General features: G+C 38.9%; 1 protein-coding gene across 1 annotated transcript in view; it reads right to left on the reverse strand.

Annotated features, from left to right (window-relative positions):
• The window catches only part of LOC111161352 (sorting nexin 6), a 63,789-nt gene that overhangs the window by 8,538 nt on the left and 34,499 nt on the right, over positions 1-20,752 (reverse strand). Inside the window, exons 9-13 of the mRNA XM_022524957.1 lie at positions 14,401-14,476; positions 12,401-12,440; positions 6,098-6,184; positions 343-502; positions 169-254 (exon numbers count right to left, since the gene is read on the reverse strand). Of these exons, the coding sequence (XP_022380665.1) occupies positions 169-254; positions 343-502; positions 6,098-6,184; positions 12,401-12,440; positions 14,401-14,476 (449 nt within the window). The remainder of the gene's footprint in view (positions 1-168; positions 255-342; positions 503-6,097; positions 6,185-12,400; positions 12,441-14,400; positions 14,477-20,752) is intronic.

Below are 20,752 nucleotides of genomic sequence, written 5' to 3' on the forward strand. Positions count from 1 at the left end.
TTTTTTTTTTTTTTTAAAGTAATCTCCATGCCCAACATGGGGCTCAAACTCATGAACCTGAGATCAAGATTCACATGCTCTCCCAATTAAACCAGCCAGGCACCACATAACGGACTCATTTCTAAATTATAAGTCACTTAAATTATTAAACCTTTAATATGACAATACCTTTGCATGCTTCAGTTCTAACTCTGCCAGTTCCACTAAATTTTTTCTGAATGCAGCAACTCTTCTTGTCTTAAAATCTATAAGTTCTGTGAACAAAAGAAATTAGGATTAACTATTTAACTCACATAATAGTTTAAAGTATACCTTATGATTAAAGGGTAAGGTGAACAGTACCTTGTTTTGCAGATTCAGATATTTTTTCAAATTTCTGACAACATAATTGTTGGGAGGTTTCAGCCTGCAGAACATCTTTATTTTTTGCTCTTGCTTTATCCAGTGCTTTATTAGCATTTTCATAATCCACTAGTGACCTAGATCTTCGATAGAGGAGATCCTATAAAACAGAATGCTTCACAGTAATATATGCTGCATGTTTCTAATAGTTACTCGCAACCACCATCATCAGAGCAAACACACCATGAATACCACACATGCCAGCTACTCTTCTCAACTGTTTTTATAACAGCTTTTTTTTTTTTTTAAAGATTTTATTTATTTATTTGACAGAGAGAGATCACAAGTAGGCAGAGAGGCAGGCAGAGAGAGAGGAAGGAAAGCAGGCTCCCCGCTGAGCAGAGAGCCCGATGCCGGGCTCGATCCCAGGACCCTGAGATCATGACCTGAGCCGAAGGCAGCGGCTTAACCCACTGAGCCACCCAGGCGCCCCTTTATAACAGCTTTACTGAGATAAATTCACATACATGTAACTCATTCAAAGTGCCAATTCAACGGTTTTCAGCATGCTCACAGAATTGTTTAACCATTACTACAATCAATTTTAAAACAATTTTGTTAACCAAAAAGAAACCCCATATTCATCAGCAGTCATTCTTCACTTCCTCTCATGCACCCCTCACCCCCAACCACTAATTTGCTGTCTCTATACATTTGCCTATTCTGGACATTAAAAAAAAAAAAAAAAAAAAAAAAAAAAAAAGATGGAATCATATAATATGTGGCCTTTTCTGTCTGGCTTTATTTACTTAGCTAAAGTTTCAAGTTCATTAATGTTTTTTGTGAACCAGTACTTCATTCCTTTAATTGCTAAATAACATATCACTGTATGGAAATACCACACTGATTTATCCACTTATCAATCAATAAGACATTTGGTTTGTTTCCACATTTTGCCCATTATGAATAATGCTGTTTTGAATATGTTTTCCTTTCTCTTTCATATCTCATTACTTAGGAGTGGAATTGCTGGGTCACTTGGTAATTCTATGTTGAACCTTTTGAGAAACTGCCAGATTAGCAGCTGCACCACTTTACACTCCAATGACTCTTCATGAGGGTTCTAATTTCTATACATCCTTGGCAACACTTATCTGTCCTTTTGGTTAAAGCCACCTAGTGGGTGTGATATGGTATCTTATTGTGGTTTTGTTTTGTTAGTAAAGATTTTATTTTTTAAGTAATCTCTACATCCAATGTGGGGCTTGAACTTACAACCCCAAGATCAAGAGTTGCATGTTCTGGGGCGCCTGGGTGGCTCAGTGGGTTAAGCCTCTGCCTTCGGCTCGGGTCATGATCTCAGGGTCCTGGGATCGAGCCCCACATCGGGCTCTCTGCTCAGCGAGGAGCCTGCTTCCCTCTCTCTCTCTCTGCCTGCCTCTCTGCCTACTTGTGATCTCTGTCAAATAAACAAATAAAATCTTAAAAAAAAAAAGAGTTGCATCTTCTACCTATTAAGCCAGCCAGGTATCCCTCGCTGTGGTTTTGATTCGCATTTCCCTGATAGCTAATGTCGTTGAGCATCTTTTTACGAATTCACTGGCTGGCTGTATGTTTTCTTTGGAGAAAGGATTATTCAAGTCCTTTGCCTATTTTTTAATTGGGCTATTTGTCTTCTTACTGAGTATTAAGAGTTCTTCGTATTTTCTGGATACCAGTTGCTTAATTAGGGGACTTGTATGATTTGCAAATATTTTCTCCCTGTCTATGGGTTGTCTTTCCACTTTTCTTCATGGTGTACTTTAACACACACAAGTTTTTAATTTTAATAAAGTTCGTCCAGTTTATTATTTTTCCTTTGGTTCCTGTGCTCCTGGTGTCATATCCAAGAAACCAATGTCCAATCAGAAGTCACAAGATTAACATTTGTTTTTTTCTAAAAGTATTACAGTTGTTACGTTTAGGTCTTTGATCAATTTTTTTTTAAAGATTTGATTTATTTATTTGACAGAGAGAGCACAAGTAGGCAGAGAGGCAGGCTGAGAGAGAGGGGGAAGCAGGCTCCCCACTGAGCAGAGAGTCCAATGCAGGGCTCAACCCCAGGACCCTGAGATCATGACCTGAGCCGAAGGCAGACGCTTAACCCACTGAGCCACCCAGGTACCCCAGGTCTTTGATCAATTTTGAGCAAATTTTTATACATAGTATGAGGAAGGGGTCTAGCTTTATTTTCATGTGACTATTCAGATGACACAGTACCATTTATTGAAAAGTCTATTCTTTTCCCCCCAAAACTGTCTTAGGACCTTTTTTAAGAATCAATTGATTGGGTGTCTGGGTGGCTCAGTTGGTTTACCTTTGCCTCAGGTCATGATCCTAGGGTCCTGGGATGGAGCCCCACATAGGGTTCCCTGCTCAGCACAGTCTGTTTCTCCTTTTCAGTCTGTCCCTCCCCCAGTCTATGCTCATATGTGCTCTGTGTTAAGTAAATAAATAAATAAGAAGTGGTCAATGTGAAAAGGCCCTACTATATGACACTCTGGAAGAGGCTAATCTATGGAGATGTAAAAAAAAAAAAAAGAACATTAAAAAGTTAAGGGGAAAGAGGACGAATAGATGGAGCAGAGAGGAATTTTGGGGCAGTGAAAACTATTCTGTTTATAATGGTGATGCTTATAATGGTGATGCTTATAATAGTAGACAAGTATCATTACACATTTCTCCAAACAAAAAAGAACATGTAACACTAAGAGTGAGCTCTAGTGTAAACCATGATCTTTATTGTTTTGCTTCTTTTACTCAGCAAAATTATTCTGAGATTCATCCATATTTGTTGCAAGTTTCCACGGTTCATTCCTTTTTACTGCTGAGTAGGATTCCACTGTATATATACACCACAATTTCTTTATCCATCCAACTGCTGGTGGACATTTGGGCTGTTGCAGTTTTTGGCTATTACAAATAAAGCTGCTGTGAACATCTGTGGGAACACATGCTCTCAAATACCCAGGATTAGAATGACTGGACCACAGATGTATGTTTAATTTTTTAAGAAACTATAAACTTTTCCAAAATATTGTATCATATTCCAACTAACAGGGTATGAAAGTTCTAGTTGCTATAATTTTTGTCAGAATTTTTCATTTTAGGGGTGCCTGGGTGGTTCAGTTGTTAAGTGTCTGCCTTCAGCTCAGGTGATGACCCCAGGGTCCTGGGATCAAGCCCCATATTGGGCTCCCTGCTCAGCAGGAAGTCTGCTTGTCCCTTTCCCTCTGCTGCTCCCCCTGCTTATGATTGCTCTCCATTAAATAAATAAATAAAATCTTAAAAAAAAAAAAAAAGAATTTTTCATTTTAGCCACATTCTCATTAAGGGGCACCTGTGGTGAGGGACGTCTGGGTGGCTCAGTTGGTTGAGCATGCCTTTGGCTCAGGTCATGATCTCAGGGTCCTGGGATCAAGCCTCATGATGGGCTTCATGATCAGTGGGGAGTCTGCCTGAGGATTCTCTCTCCCGCTGCTCCCCCCACATGTGCACATGCATGCTTTCTCTAAAATAAATACATAAATCTTAAAACAAGAAAAAAAAAAAAAGGTGTGTGGATCCCCCCCCAGCTGTTTAATAAATATTAAGTATCTTTTAAACAGCTATTTACTTATTTAATTACTTATTATATTCAAGAACAGTTAGCACGCAATGTTACATTAGTTTCAGGTATGCAACAGCGATCTGACCACTCAATGCTATGCTGTGCTCACCGCAAGTGTTAATGCCCATCTGACACCATACACTACTATTATACTATCGTTGATTCCCATATTCCCTCTGCTGTAGGTAGTTTTAATTTTTGCAATTAAATTTCAATTCCTTCTTGTGGTCACTAAAAGTCTGGATTTACTTTTATTTATTTTTTATTTTTAAATTATTTATTTATTTATTTATTTTTGAAGATTTTGTTTATTTGTCAGAGAGAGAGAGAGAGAGTGCACGCACGCACAAGCAGGCAGAGTAGGGCAGAGGTGGAGAGTGAAGCAGGCTTCCTGCAGAGCATGGAGCCCGATGCAGGACTCGATCCCAGGACCCTGGGATCATGGCCTGAGGCAAAGGCAGCAGCTTAACCAACTAAGCCACCCAGGCATCCCTGGATTTACTTTTAAAGCCATGTTCTAAAAAGTTATGTATTAACAACTATAATATTATAATAAAATAATGAATTTAGTCTTTCAAGTGAATAATTCATTTTATCCCTATCCACCCCAATGTAAATGGTTTGTAAGACACAATCTGGTAAAATAATTTGATGTGGACAGTATATTTCCAAGTACCTAAGTCTTCAAAGTTAGAAAGATTATTTATAACTTGTTTATTATTTAAGTAATCTCTCTCTCTTTTTTTTAAGATTTTATTTATTTTAGAGAGAGACACAGTGAGAGGGAACACAAGCAGGGGGAGTGGGAGAGGGAGAAGCTGGCTTCCTGCTGATTAGGGAGCTGGATGCCCACGGGGCTTGATCCCAGGACCCTGAGACCATGACCCAAGCCGAAGGCAGATGCCACCCAGGCACCCCTTAAGAAATCTCTTTACTTTGCATGATGATTGCACTCACGATCCCGAGATCAGGAATCATATGCTCTTCCAACTGAGCCAGCTAGGTACTCCTATAATTTTTTTTAAGTAAGCTCTAAGCCCAACACAGGGCTTGAACTCAAGACCGTGAGATCAAGAGCTGCATGATCAGCCCCCCAAGTGCCCCAAGGGTTATTTATAATTTGATAAGGAATGAAAAACTGGTGTTCAAAGCACCACTGATCACATGGGAATTTTTTGTACAATATATCAATTCATAAATTAACACTGAATTTAGAATGTCTTTCTTCCCCCAAGATTTTATTTATTCGACAGAGAGAGAGAGTACAAGCAGGGGGAGTGGCAGGGAAAGGAAAAATCGGGCTCCTGCTAAGCAGAGATCCCGACGTGGGGCTCGATCCCAGGACCTGAGCTGAAAGCAAGACACCCAACCTACTTAGCCACCCAGGTGCCCCAGCCTCTTTCTGTTTTTTTCTTTAAGATTTTATTTGTTTACGTGTGAGAGAGCAAGAGGGTATAAGCAGGGGGAGCAGCAGAGGGAGAGGAAACAGCAGGCTCCCGCTGAGCAGGGAGCCTCACGTGGGGCTTGATTCCAGGACCCCAGGATCATGACCTGAGCTGAACGAAGGCAGATGCTTAACTGACTGAGCCACCCAGGCACCCCGAATTAAGAATATCGGAGCCACTAAGTTTTTAGTGCTTTTTCAGATGTTTCTGTTAAACATTTTTTTGGATTAGTTAAGAGTTTCAGTCTTGCACACAGACAGACTTCCAAAAGGAAATTTGAGTTGCCTTAAAATAAAACATACCCTGGTTTTACAGTTCTCTCACTCACAACAAAGGACTTAGGAGTCCTTTAGCTATAGAGACTGTTATTTGGGGATTTTACTTTTTGTTTTGAAGGCAACTTACCCAAATGAATATACCAAATTCATTAAAAAAAGTTTTAGATTATACGATATCAGAAGTTTATAGAGTAAACTTTTATGTGGGGATCCTTGACCAACAATTTGTAAAAGGACAGCAAAAAATTCACACTTGAAAATCTAATTTAAGATCAAGAGATAATCATTAACAATCTTAAGTCTAACAACCTCTAAGGCTTTTGGTAAAGAGATGGCTTTTTGTAAAATAGTCCATTTTAAAAAACAATGAACACTCAAATTACCTTAGCAGCTTGAGATTCCCTTAAGTAATATTTTAAAAGGTCGGAAAGTTTGAGGTCTTCATCAGCAGACACTCGTGCTTCTATTTTCTGAAAAAGGCGGGGGGGAAATCCAGCATTTAATTAGCAGTTATATTCTACAGCCAATGTTTTCTTTAATTACTCTAAAAAAATTAAAGTTAAAAATAACTATAGTATCCATTATCCATTCCTATTTAACCTAAATTTCCCTGCTTTCTCCTTTCTACTAGCCTATTACTTTACTTCAGGACTCTGACAAAAAATGAACAGAAAAAAGGATGAAATCAAATGAGATTAGTGAATTTATGGAAGAATTCTATATTTGACTCAAGTTCTTGGCAATAATGAGTTTCAGTATCATCTTTCAGCATCACTTATATTTCTTTCTTGTTACATCATTTCAGTGATAAAGGATGGGTGTCCTGGGTGGCTGAGTCTCTTGACTCTTGATTTTGGCTCAGGTCATGATCTCGGGGTTGTTGAGATTGAGCCCATGCTGGGCACCATGATGCGTGTGCAGCCTGCTTAAGATTCTCTCTTCCTCTCCTTCTGCCCCTCCCCCTAAAAAAAAAAAAAGTGAAGGAAGACTAGGAAATTCAAATCAATCTTCCTACTGATAACAACCAAAAAACAGTCAAAACGTTAACAAAATGTGCCTGAAGACATGAAAGAATAATAAACAGATGTGGTTAGTTTGAACTGGGATAAAATACGAAGCAGCCTTGTTAGACTAAAAAGATTAAACTATTCAATTCGGTTTGGAGACAGAAAATAAAAAAAGACGTGTTTGTCAACCAAATAAAAAATAGGGACCTTGTTTGAACCCTAACTCAAATGAACTCCACTGTAAAAAGCCATTTGCATCTATATACTCAATATTTGATGATATTAAGGGGAAATCATTGATAATTATATTGACTATATTAAATTCATTTTAAAGTGTTTTTAACATTTATTTGAGATAGAGAGGGAGAGAGAGAGAACTTGAGTGGTGAGGAGGGGCAGAGAGAGAGGGAGAAGCAGGTTCCCCACTGAGCAAGGAGCCTGCTGTGGGGCCTGATCCCTGGACCCTGACATCATGCATCACGACTTAAACCAAAAGCAGGCCTTCAACCAACAGAGCCACCCGGGCACCCCTTGACTATATTAAAATTAATTCTTATCTTTTTAAAAAAGAGATATGCATAGGGACGCCTGGGTGGCTCAGTTGGTTAAGCGGCTGCCTTCGGCTCAGGTCATGATCCCAGCGTCCTGGGATCGAGTCCCATATCAGGCTCCTTGCTCGGCAGGGAACCTGCTTCTCCCTCTGCCTCTGCCTGCCTCTCGGCCTACTTGTGATCTCTCAATCTCTCTCTCTGACAAACAAATAAATAAAATCTTTGAAAAAAAAAAAAAAAGATATGCACAAAGGGTAGAAAAAAATGAATATGGACTTTAGGGGAAAAAGCACTTCTAAGCAATGATGAAATTGTTAATCACCTGGAAATCTGGGGGACACACGTACAGGAATTCTTTGTATTTTTTTTTTTTTTAAGATTTTATTTATTTATTTGACAGACAGAGATCAGAAGTAGGCAGAGAGGCAGGCAGAGAGAGAGGGAGAAGCAGGCTCCCTGCTGAGCAGAGAGCCCGATGCAGGGCTTGATTCCAGGACCCTAGGATCATGACCTGAGCCGAAGGCAGAGGTTTTAACCCACTGAGCCACCCAGGTGCTCCTGTATTATTCTTTTTTTTTTTTTAAATTTGACAGAGATCACAAGCAGGCAGAGAGGCAGGCAGAGAGAGAGAGGGAAGCAGGCTCCCTGCCGAGCAGAGAACCCGATGCGGGGATTGATTCCAGGACCCTGGGATCATGATCTGAGCCGAAGGCAGAGGCTTTAACCCACTGAGCCACCCAGGCGCCCCAGGTGTACTAGTCTTTTTAAAAAAATATTTTATTTATTCATCTGAGAGAGCGAGAGAGGGCGTGCATGAGTGGAGGAGAAACGCAGAGGGAGAGGGAGCAGCAGACTCCTCACTGAGCAGTGAGCCTGACGTGGGGCTCAATCCCAGGACCCTGAGATCATGACCCAAGCCAAAGGCAGATGCTTAATCCACTGAGCCACAATAATTTTTGTATTATTCCTGAAACCTTTCCGTAAGTCTGAAATTACTGCTGAAATAAAGTTAAAATTTAAAAACCCTACACATCTAGGGGCGCCTGGGTGGCTCAGTGGGTTAAGCCGCTGCCTTCGGCTCAGGTCATGATCTCAGGGTCCTGGGATCGAGTCCCGCATCGGGCTCTCTGCTCAGCAGGGAGCCTGCTTCCCTCTCTCTCTCTCTCTGCCTGCCTCTCCGTCTACTTGTGATCTCTCTCTGTCAAATAAATAAATAAAATCTTTAAAAAAAAAAAAAAACCCTACACATCTAGCAGAAAAACTAAAATAAAAAAGATAACAAGTATTGTAAACTTGTGTAGCAACCCACTGCTCACATTTATTCTGGTGGGAATGTAAACTGATACAATCACTTTGGGGAAACAGTTTGGCACTATCTACAAAAGCTTTTCACATGGAGACCCTATGACCCCTAATTCTCCCCCTGGTTATACACACCCAATGGAAATACACACTTATTTTCAGCTGAAGATATCCAAGAATGGTCTTAGAAGTACTATTTATAAATAGCCACAAACTACAAACTGTCCAAATTCCTACCAACAGTAGAACAGATGAGTAAGTTCAGGTATATTCTTTTTTTTTTTTTTTTTTTTAATGTATTTATTTGACAGAGGGAGATCAGAAGCAGGCAGGCAGAGAGAGAGAGAGGAGGAAGTAGGCTCCCTGCTGAGCAGGGAGCCCGATGCAGGACTCGATCCCAGGACCCTGAGATCATGACCTGAGCCGAAGGCAGAGGCCTTAACCCACTGAGCCACCCAGGCACCCCAGTTCAGGTATATTCTTACAAAGGAAAGCTATACAGCAAGAAGAATGAAGGAACTATACAAACATGCAACAACATTGGTGACTCTTACGTACACAGCGTTGAGTGAATGAAACCAGACATAAAAGAATACATACTGCATAAAGCATTTATATAAAATGTGAAAATAAAATTAACCTCTGCTGTTAGAAGCTAAGATAGTGCTACCCTTGAGGGGGGGGGTAACTCATAAAAGGCAGCTGAAGAGGGTCAGGGTATCTGGGTTGCTGGTAAGAATTTTATTTTCCTTTTTTTTTTTTTAAGATTTTATTTATTTATTGGACAGAGAGGGAGAGACAGTGAGAGAGGAAATACAAGCAGGGGGAGTGGGAGAGGGAGAAGCTGGCTTTCCGCTGAGTAGGGAGCCCAATGTGGGGCTCGATCCCAGGACTCTGGGATCATGACCTGAGCTGAAGGCAGACACTTAACAACTGAGCCACCCAGGCACCCCAAGAATTCTATTTCTTGATCTGGGTGTTCATTATATGGGTATGTGAAATTTGTAAAATTTCACAAGCTGTATACTTCTGGTATGTGTTCTTTCCTGTATGGTATACTTCAATACAAAGAAAAAAACTTGAAGCTTCTCAAGAAATATTCCTTTAGGGGTGCCTGGGTGGGTTAAAGCCTCTGCCTTCAGCTCAGGTCATGATCCCAGGGTCCTAGGATCGAGCCCCGCATCGGGCTCTCTGCTCAGCAGGGAGCCTGCTTCCCCCGCCCCCCGCCTGTTTCTCTGCCTACTTGTGATCTCTGTCTGTCAAGTAAATAAATAAAATCTTTAAAACAAAACAAAACAAAAAACAAACAAAAATCAATGACTTATTTATAAAAAAAAAAAAAAGAAAGAAATATTCTTTTATAATAGAGAAATAAACTTGGGAACTTTTTAAGAGTTTATTTATTTATTTGACAGACGGAGATCACAAGTAGGCAGAGAGGCAGGCAGGGGCTTCTGAAGGCAGAGGCTTTAACCCACTGAGCCACCCAGGCGCCCCAAAATTTGAAACTTCTTAATCTAACAGATAAATGCACAAAGTATATTCAAAATTGAGTTAGATAAATTTAGATATACGGATTTATATAAATCCAGGTAACATGTTAGTCGGATGTCAGGTGCTTTTAAATATGGCTCCTCTCCTTCTATTAAGAAGTAGAGTATTTATCCTCTCCCCTTGAATCTGGGCCCTAAGACTTACTAACCAATACAGAAGTAAGGCTGTGCCAGTTTCCAGGCCTTAATGAAACTAGCAATTTCTGCTTCCTATCTTTTGGAATGCTTGCTTTTGGAACCTAGCCACCATATTGTGAGGAAGCCTAGCCGCTCCATAGATAAGCACCATGTAGGTGTTTTAGCCAACAGCCCATGCTGAAGTCTCAGCTGAGAGCCAGCATCACCCCCCAGACATCTGAAAGAGCCTTCAGCTCATTCCAGTCCCTAGCCTTCATATGTTCCCTGTTGAGGCCCCAGACATCATGGAGCAGAGGTAAGCCATCTCTGCTCTGTCTTTTCTGAATTCTTGACCTAAAGACTTCATTAGCATAATAAAAAGTTGTTGTTTTAAGCTCCCAATTTTAGGATGGTTTGTTACACAGCAAAAAAACCAGACCACCACAAAAACACTAAAAGAAATAAAGATTGTTGTGGCTACGGCAGCGTGCCACCTAGATCTCCTTCAAGAGCAACTGCTTGCTGCAAGGATTATATACGGTTCAGAGTCCCAACGGCAATCTCTCTAGATCCAAAACAATATGCATCCCAAGGTTCTGATGCATCCTCCCCTGCACCCAATGACAGAGCACAGGGGCAGCAGTGCCAGCCTGTCCTGCCTGACACAGCAGTCCCTCTAATGAGCCACTTGGGCTCACCTGGACAAAACTTTCTTAGAACTATGCTACGATCTGAAATTCTTCCTACCCAGTCCCCTCTTCCTCTGCCCTCTCCTTTCACAGGTATAGACCTGCATTATGGTCTAAAGGTACTTCATGTCTATCCTGCTCCTTCCTCTTTGTTCTTCCCAATAATCTCTTGCACATCTAAATCCTTTTGACATCTACTTGCACATCTACTGACACATAAAGCTATTTTGTGATAAATCCTTGTTCTTTTGATGTAAACACAAAGAAATCAATGATATTTTCCCAGAAAATGCTTATTGGTACAAATAACCAAAGCAGAATAATGGACCCCAGTATAACAACATTTATGTATTTAATGACTCTTTCCTCTGTGAGAGAATGTCTCCTTTCCTTGTCTTCCCTACACATTATTCAATTGACAAAGTCACGCTGAACTCAGATTTCTACAATGGACTAGCCACCTCCACTCTCAGTTAAGTACCTTTAAACTCCACCCCCCCTTTTTTAAAAAAGATTTTATTATTTATTTGAGAAGAGAGAGAAAGAGAGAGAGAAAAATAAAGAGCATGAGAGGGGAAAGGTCAGAGGGAGAAGCAGGTTCCCCACTAAGCAGTGAGCCCAATGTGGGACTCGATCCTGGGACTCCAGGATCATGACCTGAGCCAAAGGCAGTCATTTAACCAACTGAGCCACCCAGGAGCCCAATAAACTTCTAATAAATATTTGCACTATTCTATCAACTTTATCAAAGTGTTTAAATATTACTGCATCTAAGATTGATCCCTGAAAATCAAGACTATGTCAACATTATTCTATGAATTACACCTTTCTACAATTGCCTATTTGTCTTGTATTGATACAACTCATTTTTATTTTTTAATTTTTTGAAAGATTTTATTTATTTATTTAAGAGCGAGTGAGAGAGAGAGAGAGAGCGAGAGCACACGAGTGGGGAGGGCCAGAGAGTGAGAGAAGCAGAATCCCTGCTGATCGCAAAGCCTAACATCAGGCTCAATCCTGGGACTCCAGGATCATGACCTGAGTTTGAAGGCAGATGCTTAAGCTACTGAACCACCATCAGGTGCCCTGATACAATTCATTTTTAAACCAGTGTCATGGGGGATCAAAAACAGTATCATCTTGGTAAAATCATAATGAATCCAACACTTTCTTCTAGTTTACACAGACCCAGAAAAAGATCATTCTTCATAAAAATAAACGCTGTTTCATAATGAACATGTTCTCTGATCAAGAATATGAACTTTTACACAAATACCAGAAGGCCATAACCAAAAAATGAATTTCCTGAAAAAAAAAAAAAAAATCAAATTTTCAAATCTAAATCTGTCTCTTCATCCTTCTGAAGTATAGCTCATCTTTCTCAATAAAGTTAAACACAACCACAACAGGTAACACATTACTGTACGCAAGGATTGAGACTCCCAAAGGTTAATTTATAGTACTTACTCTTGTTTTATCAAACAGTTCTGAAACTTTGAGAAAAAACCTGGAAGGGAAAAATAGTTCATCAGAAGTAAGCTTTGAAATGATTTTTCATTTCAAATGTTCAGAGCATATGCTCCCAAAACTGTATTAATAATGAACTTTCTTATTTCATTACAGTAATATTTAATGGTCTTATTCACTGCAGACTTAACTAAGTTTCATTTAACTAAGTTTCATTTAGTTCAACACCTCTGTACATTCATCCATATGACAGATTATTTGAAAACTGTTGTTACAAAAAAATCTTCCCATTTCAAGGTAACAGTCTTAGCCATACTTTTATTTATTTAGTATGTACTTTAAAAAATATATATTTATTTATTTGAGAGAGAGAGAGAGAGATCACAAGTAGGCAGAGAGGCAGGTAGAGGGGGAGGGGGAAGCAGGTTCCCCTCTGAGCAGAGAGCCTGACGTGGGGCTCGACCCCAGGACCCTGAGATCATGACCTGAGCAAAAGGCAGAGGCTTAACCCACTGAGCCACTCAGGCGTCCCATATTTAGTATGTACTTTTTAAAGTAATCTCTATACCCAATGTGGGACTTGAACTCACAACCCCAAGAACAAGAGTCACATGTTCCACTGACTAGGCCAGCCAGGCACTCTAAGCCATACATTTAAATTAAAAAATTTTTCCTTATATTCTTTAGCAATATGCCACATAATATTAAATAAAGCCTGTATCTTCAAATTGCTATAGAAGTACAGAACAATCAGATCCAAAGAGGCTGACTTTAAAGGAAAAAACTAAAGTTGGAGCAGCTCTTGAAGTTATCTGATACTTATGTGTTAAACATCTTCAAGCAGAGCTGCTTTGTTTTAGAAAATAACAAAAATGAATAACCAATTTCTATCTCAGAATTCACGTTTAACTAAACAGCCTATCTCTCAAATGCTGACACCAACTAAAAAAAAAATCCCAATACCAAACTATTAACAGGGTATTCTGTGAAATACTATGTAATTACTGGCGATGTTATAAATAGATTGGGGCAAGTACTACTAAAAGCTAAAACACTATTTTATGAACTTCGTTTTGCCAAAAAGAACTTGCTTTGACAGGTTTATGTCCAATAACTCACAGCAAGGTTGACTTTTCCTTCTTATTAAAGTGTTAGAGACTAACTCTTTGGGAAGGTAGCATATTAATGTAATAAGTTATATACAGTATCCTGTTTTGCTGAAAAACTTGGATTTTACATGTCTACTAAGACAGGATATACTAGAAAAAAGTTCAAGGATGTGGTTTAGAAAAAGGCATAAATTGTGAAAATAGTTTTCCACTTAAAATTGAAAAAAAAAGTTCGGATTATTTTTTAGTGAGGAGTTGGATTTAAACAATATTATAGGAGCAACTAAAATTAACTATGGTTAGATTAATGTGAAAAACTAGTATAAAGTAAATAAAGGACAGCTACATAAGCAAATATCCAGAAAGCATTTCTATATTAACATGTATGATACTTTCCCAACAGGTTACTCTAGGACTGCCCTAAGATTCATTAAACTTATAAACTAGAATAGCCAGGCTGTTTAAAAAGTGTAAACTGACAGCACCACATTTTACTTTAAAAGTCAATCTGGTTTCAAAGAAATACACACATATATATAGTATATTCTAATTCCAAAATGTTTATTTATAATAAACTTCATCAAAACCTAAGAACATTTTGATATAAATTCTGTCTCCTTCTTCCTCACATACATAAATCAGCCAATTTTCATCAAATAAAACTTTGTAAATGTTAAAATTGTATATATTAAAGTCAATTTTTACTTTTCAGATTTAAAAAAGGGAGAAATGGTAGAGAAAAAATGACACTGAACCAAGTTTGTAAGAAGTGCCTCATTATTGATATATTTTAAAGAAGATATTCTAAATGCCTCTTGGGTTGGAAATATTCTGTGTGTTCAGGCTACCAATGAAATTTTTGCTTTATTTATTTGAAATCAGAATCCTTACTTGCATATATCTGTAGAATCCTGAGTTCCTAAAGCATATAATGAAGAACCAATTCTATTGTAATCATCTGCAGCACCTATGGGAAAAATTTTTAGAATTTAATATATTTTTTCACTGATTCAAAAATATTTATTGATCACCTACTTGGCAAACAATGTGAATGTAAATAACCCAAGTCTGGTGAAGGAAATGACAACAGCTATAATATAATTTGATGAATATTGTATTAGACATAGAAACAGACTTCTTTGGGAGCAGGGGAAACAGATGATTCCACCTGAATAAGTTAGGGAAGGATTTACAGACCCTACTGAGTGAGTCAGAACTTGTAGGATAAGTAAACCTTTACCAGGCAAAATGGAGGGGACAGCATGGATAAAGGTCAATGAGACATTAAAGAGTACAGTATATTCAGACAGCCGTCCAGGAAGAAGGCCCTTTAGAGTACAGAAGAGAATGGATAGAGTTGAAGGTGGAAAAATAAACTGAAAGTATCTTGGGGGGTAAACAGGTTTTTGTAAGACATGATAAAGTTTGGATTTGATATTGTAAGAAGGGGTATTAATAGACATTTTAAAATATCATTTAAAAATAACCACTAAGGATTTTTAGATAAAAGTTCTTCTGCCTCGAATAAAGACTAGAAATGGAGACACAGAAGGCAGAGGAACCACCTATGAATTTGCTGTGTCAGATACTGATGGTCAGGATCAAGTGAGCAAGAAGAGTGACAGCAGAGAATGACAAAGCTGGAAGATATTTAGGAAACCTAATAGGCAGGATTTACAAACAAGAGACCCGAGGTAGGAGGGAAATTTAAGGAGCTTGGGAAGCTAGATGAATGGTGGTAGCACCATTATCCTTGGGTGTTAGGAAGCTAAGTATTCAACTTTAGCACTTTTCCCAGGGCTCACCCCATAGGACAATTTTTTTAGAAAAGATTACTCATTTCAGAAAAAGGATAGTATAGTGCAACAGTTAATTAAGAGCATGGAACTGGAACCAAACTGCTTAGGGTCCAATCCCAATTTACCAGCTATATGGCCTTGACCTTATCACTTAGCCTGTGTACGCCTTACTTTCCTCATCTGTAAATGGGGATAATAATGGTACCAGCTCTGTGCGATCACCTGGACTAAATGAATTAATGAATGTTATTATATAGGCACACAGCAAGTACAGTATTATACAAACGTTTGCTATTATTAACAAAATCCCAGACATGTCTACTTTGTATGGAAATTCCCACTTATGCCAGTAGTATTTTTTACAAGGTTTAATGTGTTTATTCTCTTAAAAGAACAGTAATCCTTACACTGTACTTTCTTATGCTGTACAAAGTTACATTCAACAGACAAGACTGAAATTTGGTGACTCTATTTACTTTTTAAAATTATTTAAAAAAATAAAATAAAATTATTCAAAACAGGGCACCTGGGTGGCTCAGTTGGTTCAGCAACTGCCTTCAGCTTAGGTCCTGATCCTGGAGTCCTGGGATGAGTCCCACATCTTTCCCTGCTCAGCAGGGGGTCTGCTCTTCCCTCTGACATTCCCCCCTCATGCTTACTCTCTCATTCTTTCTGTCTCAAATAAATAAGTAAAATCTTTTAAAAAATTCAAAACAAGTCGATTTTGATATCTTTTATAAAGAATCTTTTTTTTTTTTGAAGTGGGCTCTATGCTCAAACTTACAGAAGAGTTGCACGCTCTACTCAACTGAGCCAGCCAGATGTCCCCATAAAGACACTGTGAATACAAACTTCAGACTCTGAATGGTAACTTCTACATGTGAGATTGTTCACTATTATCCTAAAAGTTTAAGTTATAAAAAAAATAACACTTAAAAATCATGCAAAGGTTGGTTTACTGAGGCAGGAATCAAAAATGATTTGTGTTCCGACAAGGATGTCCACTCTCGCTGCTGTGTTCAACATAGTACTAGAAGTCCTAGCAACAGCAATCAGACAACAAAAGAAATAAAAGATATTCAAATTGGCAAAGAAGAAGTCAAACTCTCTCTTTGCAGATGACATGATACTTTCTATGGAAAACCCAAAAGACTCCACTCCCAAACTACTAGAACTCATACAGCAATTCAGAGATGTGGCAGGATACAAAATCAATGCACAGAAATCAGTTGCTTTCTTCTACACTAACAATGAAAATATAGAAAGGGAAACTAGAGAATCAATTCCATTTACTATAGCACCAAGAACCATAAGATACCTGGGAATAAACCTAATCAAAGAGGTAAAGGATCTGTACTCGAGGAACTACAGAACACTCATGAAAGAAACTCAAGGAGACACAAAAAGATGGAAAAGCATTCCATGCTCATGGATCGGAAGAAAAAACATTATTAAAATGCCTATATTGCCTAGAGCAATCTATACTTTCAATGCCATCCTGATCAAAATTCCACTGGTATTTTTCAAAGAGCTGGAACAAACAATCCTAAAATCTATATGGAACCAAAAGAGACCCCGAATTGCTAAGGAAATGTTGAAAAAGAAAAACAAAATAGGGGCACCACATTGCCTGATTTCAAGCTTTACTACAATCACTTCTTGGCCGTTTGGCTAAGACCAAGTGTCAAGCTTTACTGCAAAGCTGTGATCACCAAAACAGCATGGTACTGGCACAAACAGACACATAGACCAGTGGAACAGAGTAGAGAGCCCAGATATGGACCCTCAACTCTATGGTCAAATAATCTTTCACAAAGAAGGAAAAAATTTACAGTGGAAAGAAGACAGTCTCTTCAATAAATGGTGCTCGGAAAATTGGACAGCTATGTATAGAAGAATGAAACTCGACCATTCTCTTACACCATACACAAAGATAAACTCGAAATGGATAAAAGACCTCAATGTGAGGCAGGAATTCAACAAAATCCTAGAGAACATAGGCAGTAACCTCTTCGACATCAGCCACAGCAACTTCTTTCAAGACATGTCCGCAAAGGAACAAAAGCAAAAATGAACTTTTGGGACTTCATCAAGATCAAAGTTTCTGCACAGCAAAGAAAACAGTCAATAAAACAGAGGTAACCCACAGAATGGGACAAGATATTTGCAAATGACACTACAGACAAAGGGCTGATATCCAAGATCTATAAAGAACTCCTCAAACTCAACACACACAAAACAGATAATTACATCAAAAAATGGGCAGAAGACATGAGCAGACACTTCTCCAAAGAAGACATGGCTAACAGACACATGAAAAAATGTTCATCAGCATTAGCCATCAGGGAGATTCAAATCAAAACCACATTGAAATACCACCTTACACCAGTTAGAATAGCCAAAATCAACAAGACAGTAAACAACATGTGTTGGAGAGGATGTGGAAAAAGGGGAACCCTCTTAAACTGTTGGTGGGAATGCAAGTTGGTGCAGCCACTTTGGAAAACAGTGTGGAGATCCCTTAAGAAATTAAAGACCCTTTGACCCTGAAATTGCACTACTGGGTATTTACCCAAAGATACAGATGTAGTGAAAAGAAGGGCCATCTGTACCCCAATGTTCATAGCAGCAATAGCCACAGTTGCCAAACTGTGGAAAGAACCAAGATGCCCTTAAGACAAATGGATAAAGAAGATGTGGTCCATATATACAATGGAGTATAATGCCTCCATCAGAAAGGATGAATACCCAACTTTTATAACAACATGGATGGGACTGGAGGAGATTATGCTGAGTGAAATAAGTCAAACAGACAGAGTCAAGTATCATATGGTTTCACTTACTTGTGAAGCATAAGGGATAACACGGAAGACATTGGGAGATGGAGAGGAGAAGTGAGTTGGGGGAAATTGGGAGGGGGAAATGAACCATGAGAGACTGTGGACTCTGAGAAACAAAAGGAGGGCTTTGGAGGGGAGGGGGTTGGTGGAGTGGGTGAGCCTCGTGGTGGGTATTAAGGAGGGCATGTATTGTGTGGAGCACCGAGTGTGGTGCTCATGCACAATGTATTTTGGAACACACACAAAAAAATTAATTAAAAATTATTTGTGCTTAATATCAATTACATTAATATTTTATACATAAATTGACCCTAAAATTATTTTTTAGAGCAAGAAATTCCTGGATCCTAATATTTGGCTCATAGGACACTACCCTCTTTAGCTGTTACATCATTATATGATCACAGAAAATAAGCAAACTGCCCTGATTTTATGTATTACAGTGATGTTGAAAACTTAATTTTTCATAGTCTAGGCTAAGTTCATGCATCATGAAAAAATAATTTTTATTTTATAATTCTGTAAAATTGTATGTTATGTAATTAATTATATGTAATAACTATGACTTTGTAAATAGGTTCACAACCATCTTTCTTAAAAGCACCATTCTATTTGGGCCAATAAATAAATTAGAATCACTAATATTTCCTTCAGTTTTCTTTTTTTTTTTTAAGATTTTTATTTATTTATTTGACAGACAGAGATCACAAGTAGGCAGAGAGGCAGGCAGAGGGAGAGGGAGGGAAGCAGTCTCCGCTGAGCAGACAGCCCGATGCAGGGCTTGATCCCAGGACCCTGGGATCATGACCTGAATCGTAGGCAGAGGCTTTAACCCACTGAGCCACCCAGGCACCCCTTTCTTCAGTTTTCTTAACAGATGACAGTCTACCTTTACAGCTCTTTATGTTTCCACAGCATGAATATACACCTCGATTACAGAACTGATTATAGTACACAGTAATTTTTTGCTTTTCGTTTTTATTTCACCTGAAAAAATTTTTTAAGATTTTATTTATTTATTTGAGAGACGGAGCATGAGCAGGGGAGGTACAGATAAAGAAGCAAACTCCCCATTGAGCAGGAAGCCTGACATAGGGCTCCATCCCAGGACCCCAGGATCATGACCTGATCTGAAGGCAGATGCTTAACCAACTGAGCCACCAAAGTGTCCCTATTTATTTATTTCTTAAAATTTTATTTATTTATTTATTTGGGTTATTTACTTATTTATTTGACAGAGAAAGCAAGAGAGCACAAAGAGCACAAGCAGGGGGAACAGCAGAGGAGAGGGAGAAGAAGGCTCCCTGCCAAGCACCGAACCCTATGTGGGGCTCGATACCAGAACCCCGTGACCATGACCTGAGCCAAAGGCAGACACTTAACTGAGCTACCCAGGCGCCCCCATTTATTTATTTATTTATTTAAAGATTTTATTTATTTATTTGACAGGCAGAGATCACAAGTAGGCAGAGAGGCAGGCAGAGAGAGAGGAAGGGAAGCAGGCTCCCTGCTGAGCAGAGAACCCAATGCGGGGCTCGATCCCAGAACCCTGGGATCACGACGAGCACCGAAGGCAGAGGCTTTAACCCAGTGAGCCACCGCTTAATTTTAAAAAGATTTATTTATCTGAGAGAGAGAGAGAGAGAGAGAGAGCACAAGTAAGGGGAGGGGCAGAAGGAGAGCCTGATGGAGGAAGGATCCCAGGAGCCTCAGATTACCACCTTAGCAGAAATCAAGACTTGGCTGCTTCAATGGCCACAGTGGCTAAACTGTGGAAAGAACCAAGATGCCCTTCAACGGACGAATGGATAAGGAAGATGTGGACTATTATGGACTATTATGCCTCCATCAGAAAGGATGAATACCCAACTTTTGTATCAATATGGACGGGACTGGAAGAGATTATGCTGAGTGAAATAAGTCAAGCAGAGAGAGTCAATTATCATATGGTTTTGATTATTTGTGGAGCATAAGAAATAACATGGAGGACATGGGGAAATAAAGAGGAGAAGGGAGTTGGTGGGAATTGGAGAGGGAGAAGAACCATGAGAGACTGTGGACTCTGAAAAACAATTTGAGGGTTTTGGACGGGTGGGGGGTGGGAGGTTGGGTGAGCCTGGTGGTGGGTATTATGGAGGGCACGTATTGCACAGAGCACTGGGTGTGGTGCCTAAACAATGAATTCTGGAACACTGAAAAGAAATTAAAAAAAAAAAAAAAAAAAAAGAGAGAGAGTTGGCTGCTTAACCAACTGAACCACCCAGGCATCCCTGAACTCTATTACTTTTAAACTCCATTGTGTAAGATCACTTACACTTTACCCTAAGAACATAAGGTTGGTTTAACATTTGAAAATCAATCAATACAATTAACCATACTAATAGAAAATAGGAAAAATAATATGATTATCTCAATACTGTAACTGCAAAAAGAACATCTGATAAAATTCTAACATTCATTCCTGACTTAAAAGAAAAACATTCTCAGAAAACTGGCAATTTTTATTCATTTATTTATTTATTTCAAAACCTAGCAATTTATAGGAGAGTTTCCTCAACCTGATAAGCATCTAGGAAAAATCTACACCAAACACCATAATTAATA

The sequence above is a fragment of the Enhydra lutris genome, unplaced genomic scaffold, assembly GCF_002288905.1.
Source record: "Enhydra lutris kenyoni isolate GAN:26980312 unplaced genomic scaffold, ASM228890v2 scaffoldscaffold4, whole genome shotgun sequence".
NCBI lineage: Eukaryota > Metazoa > Chordata > Mammalia > Carnivora > Mustelidae > Enhydra > Enhydra lutris.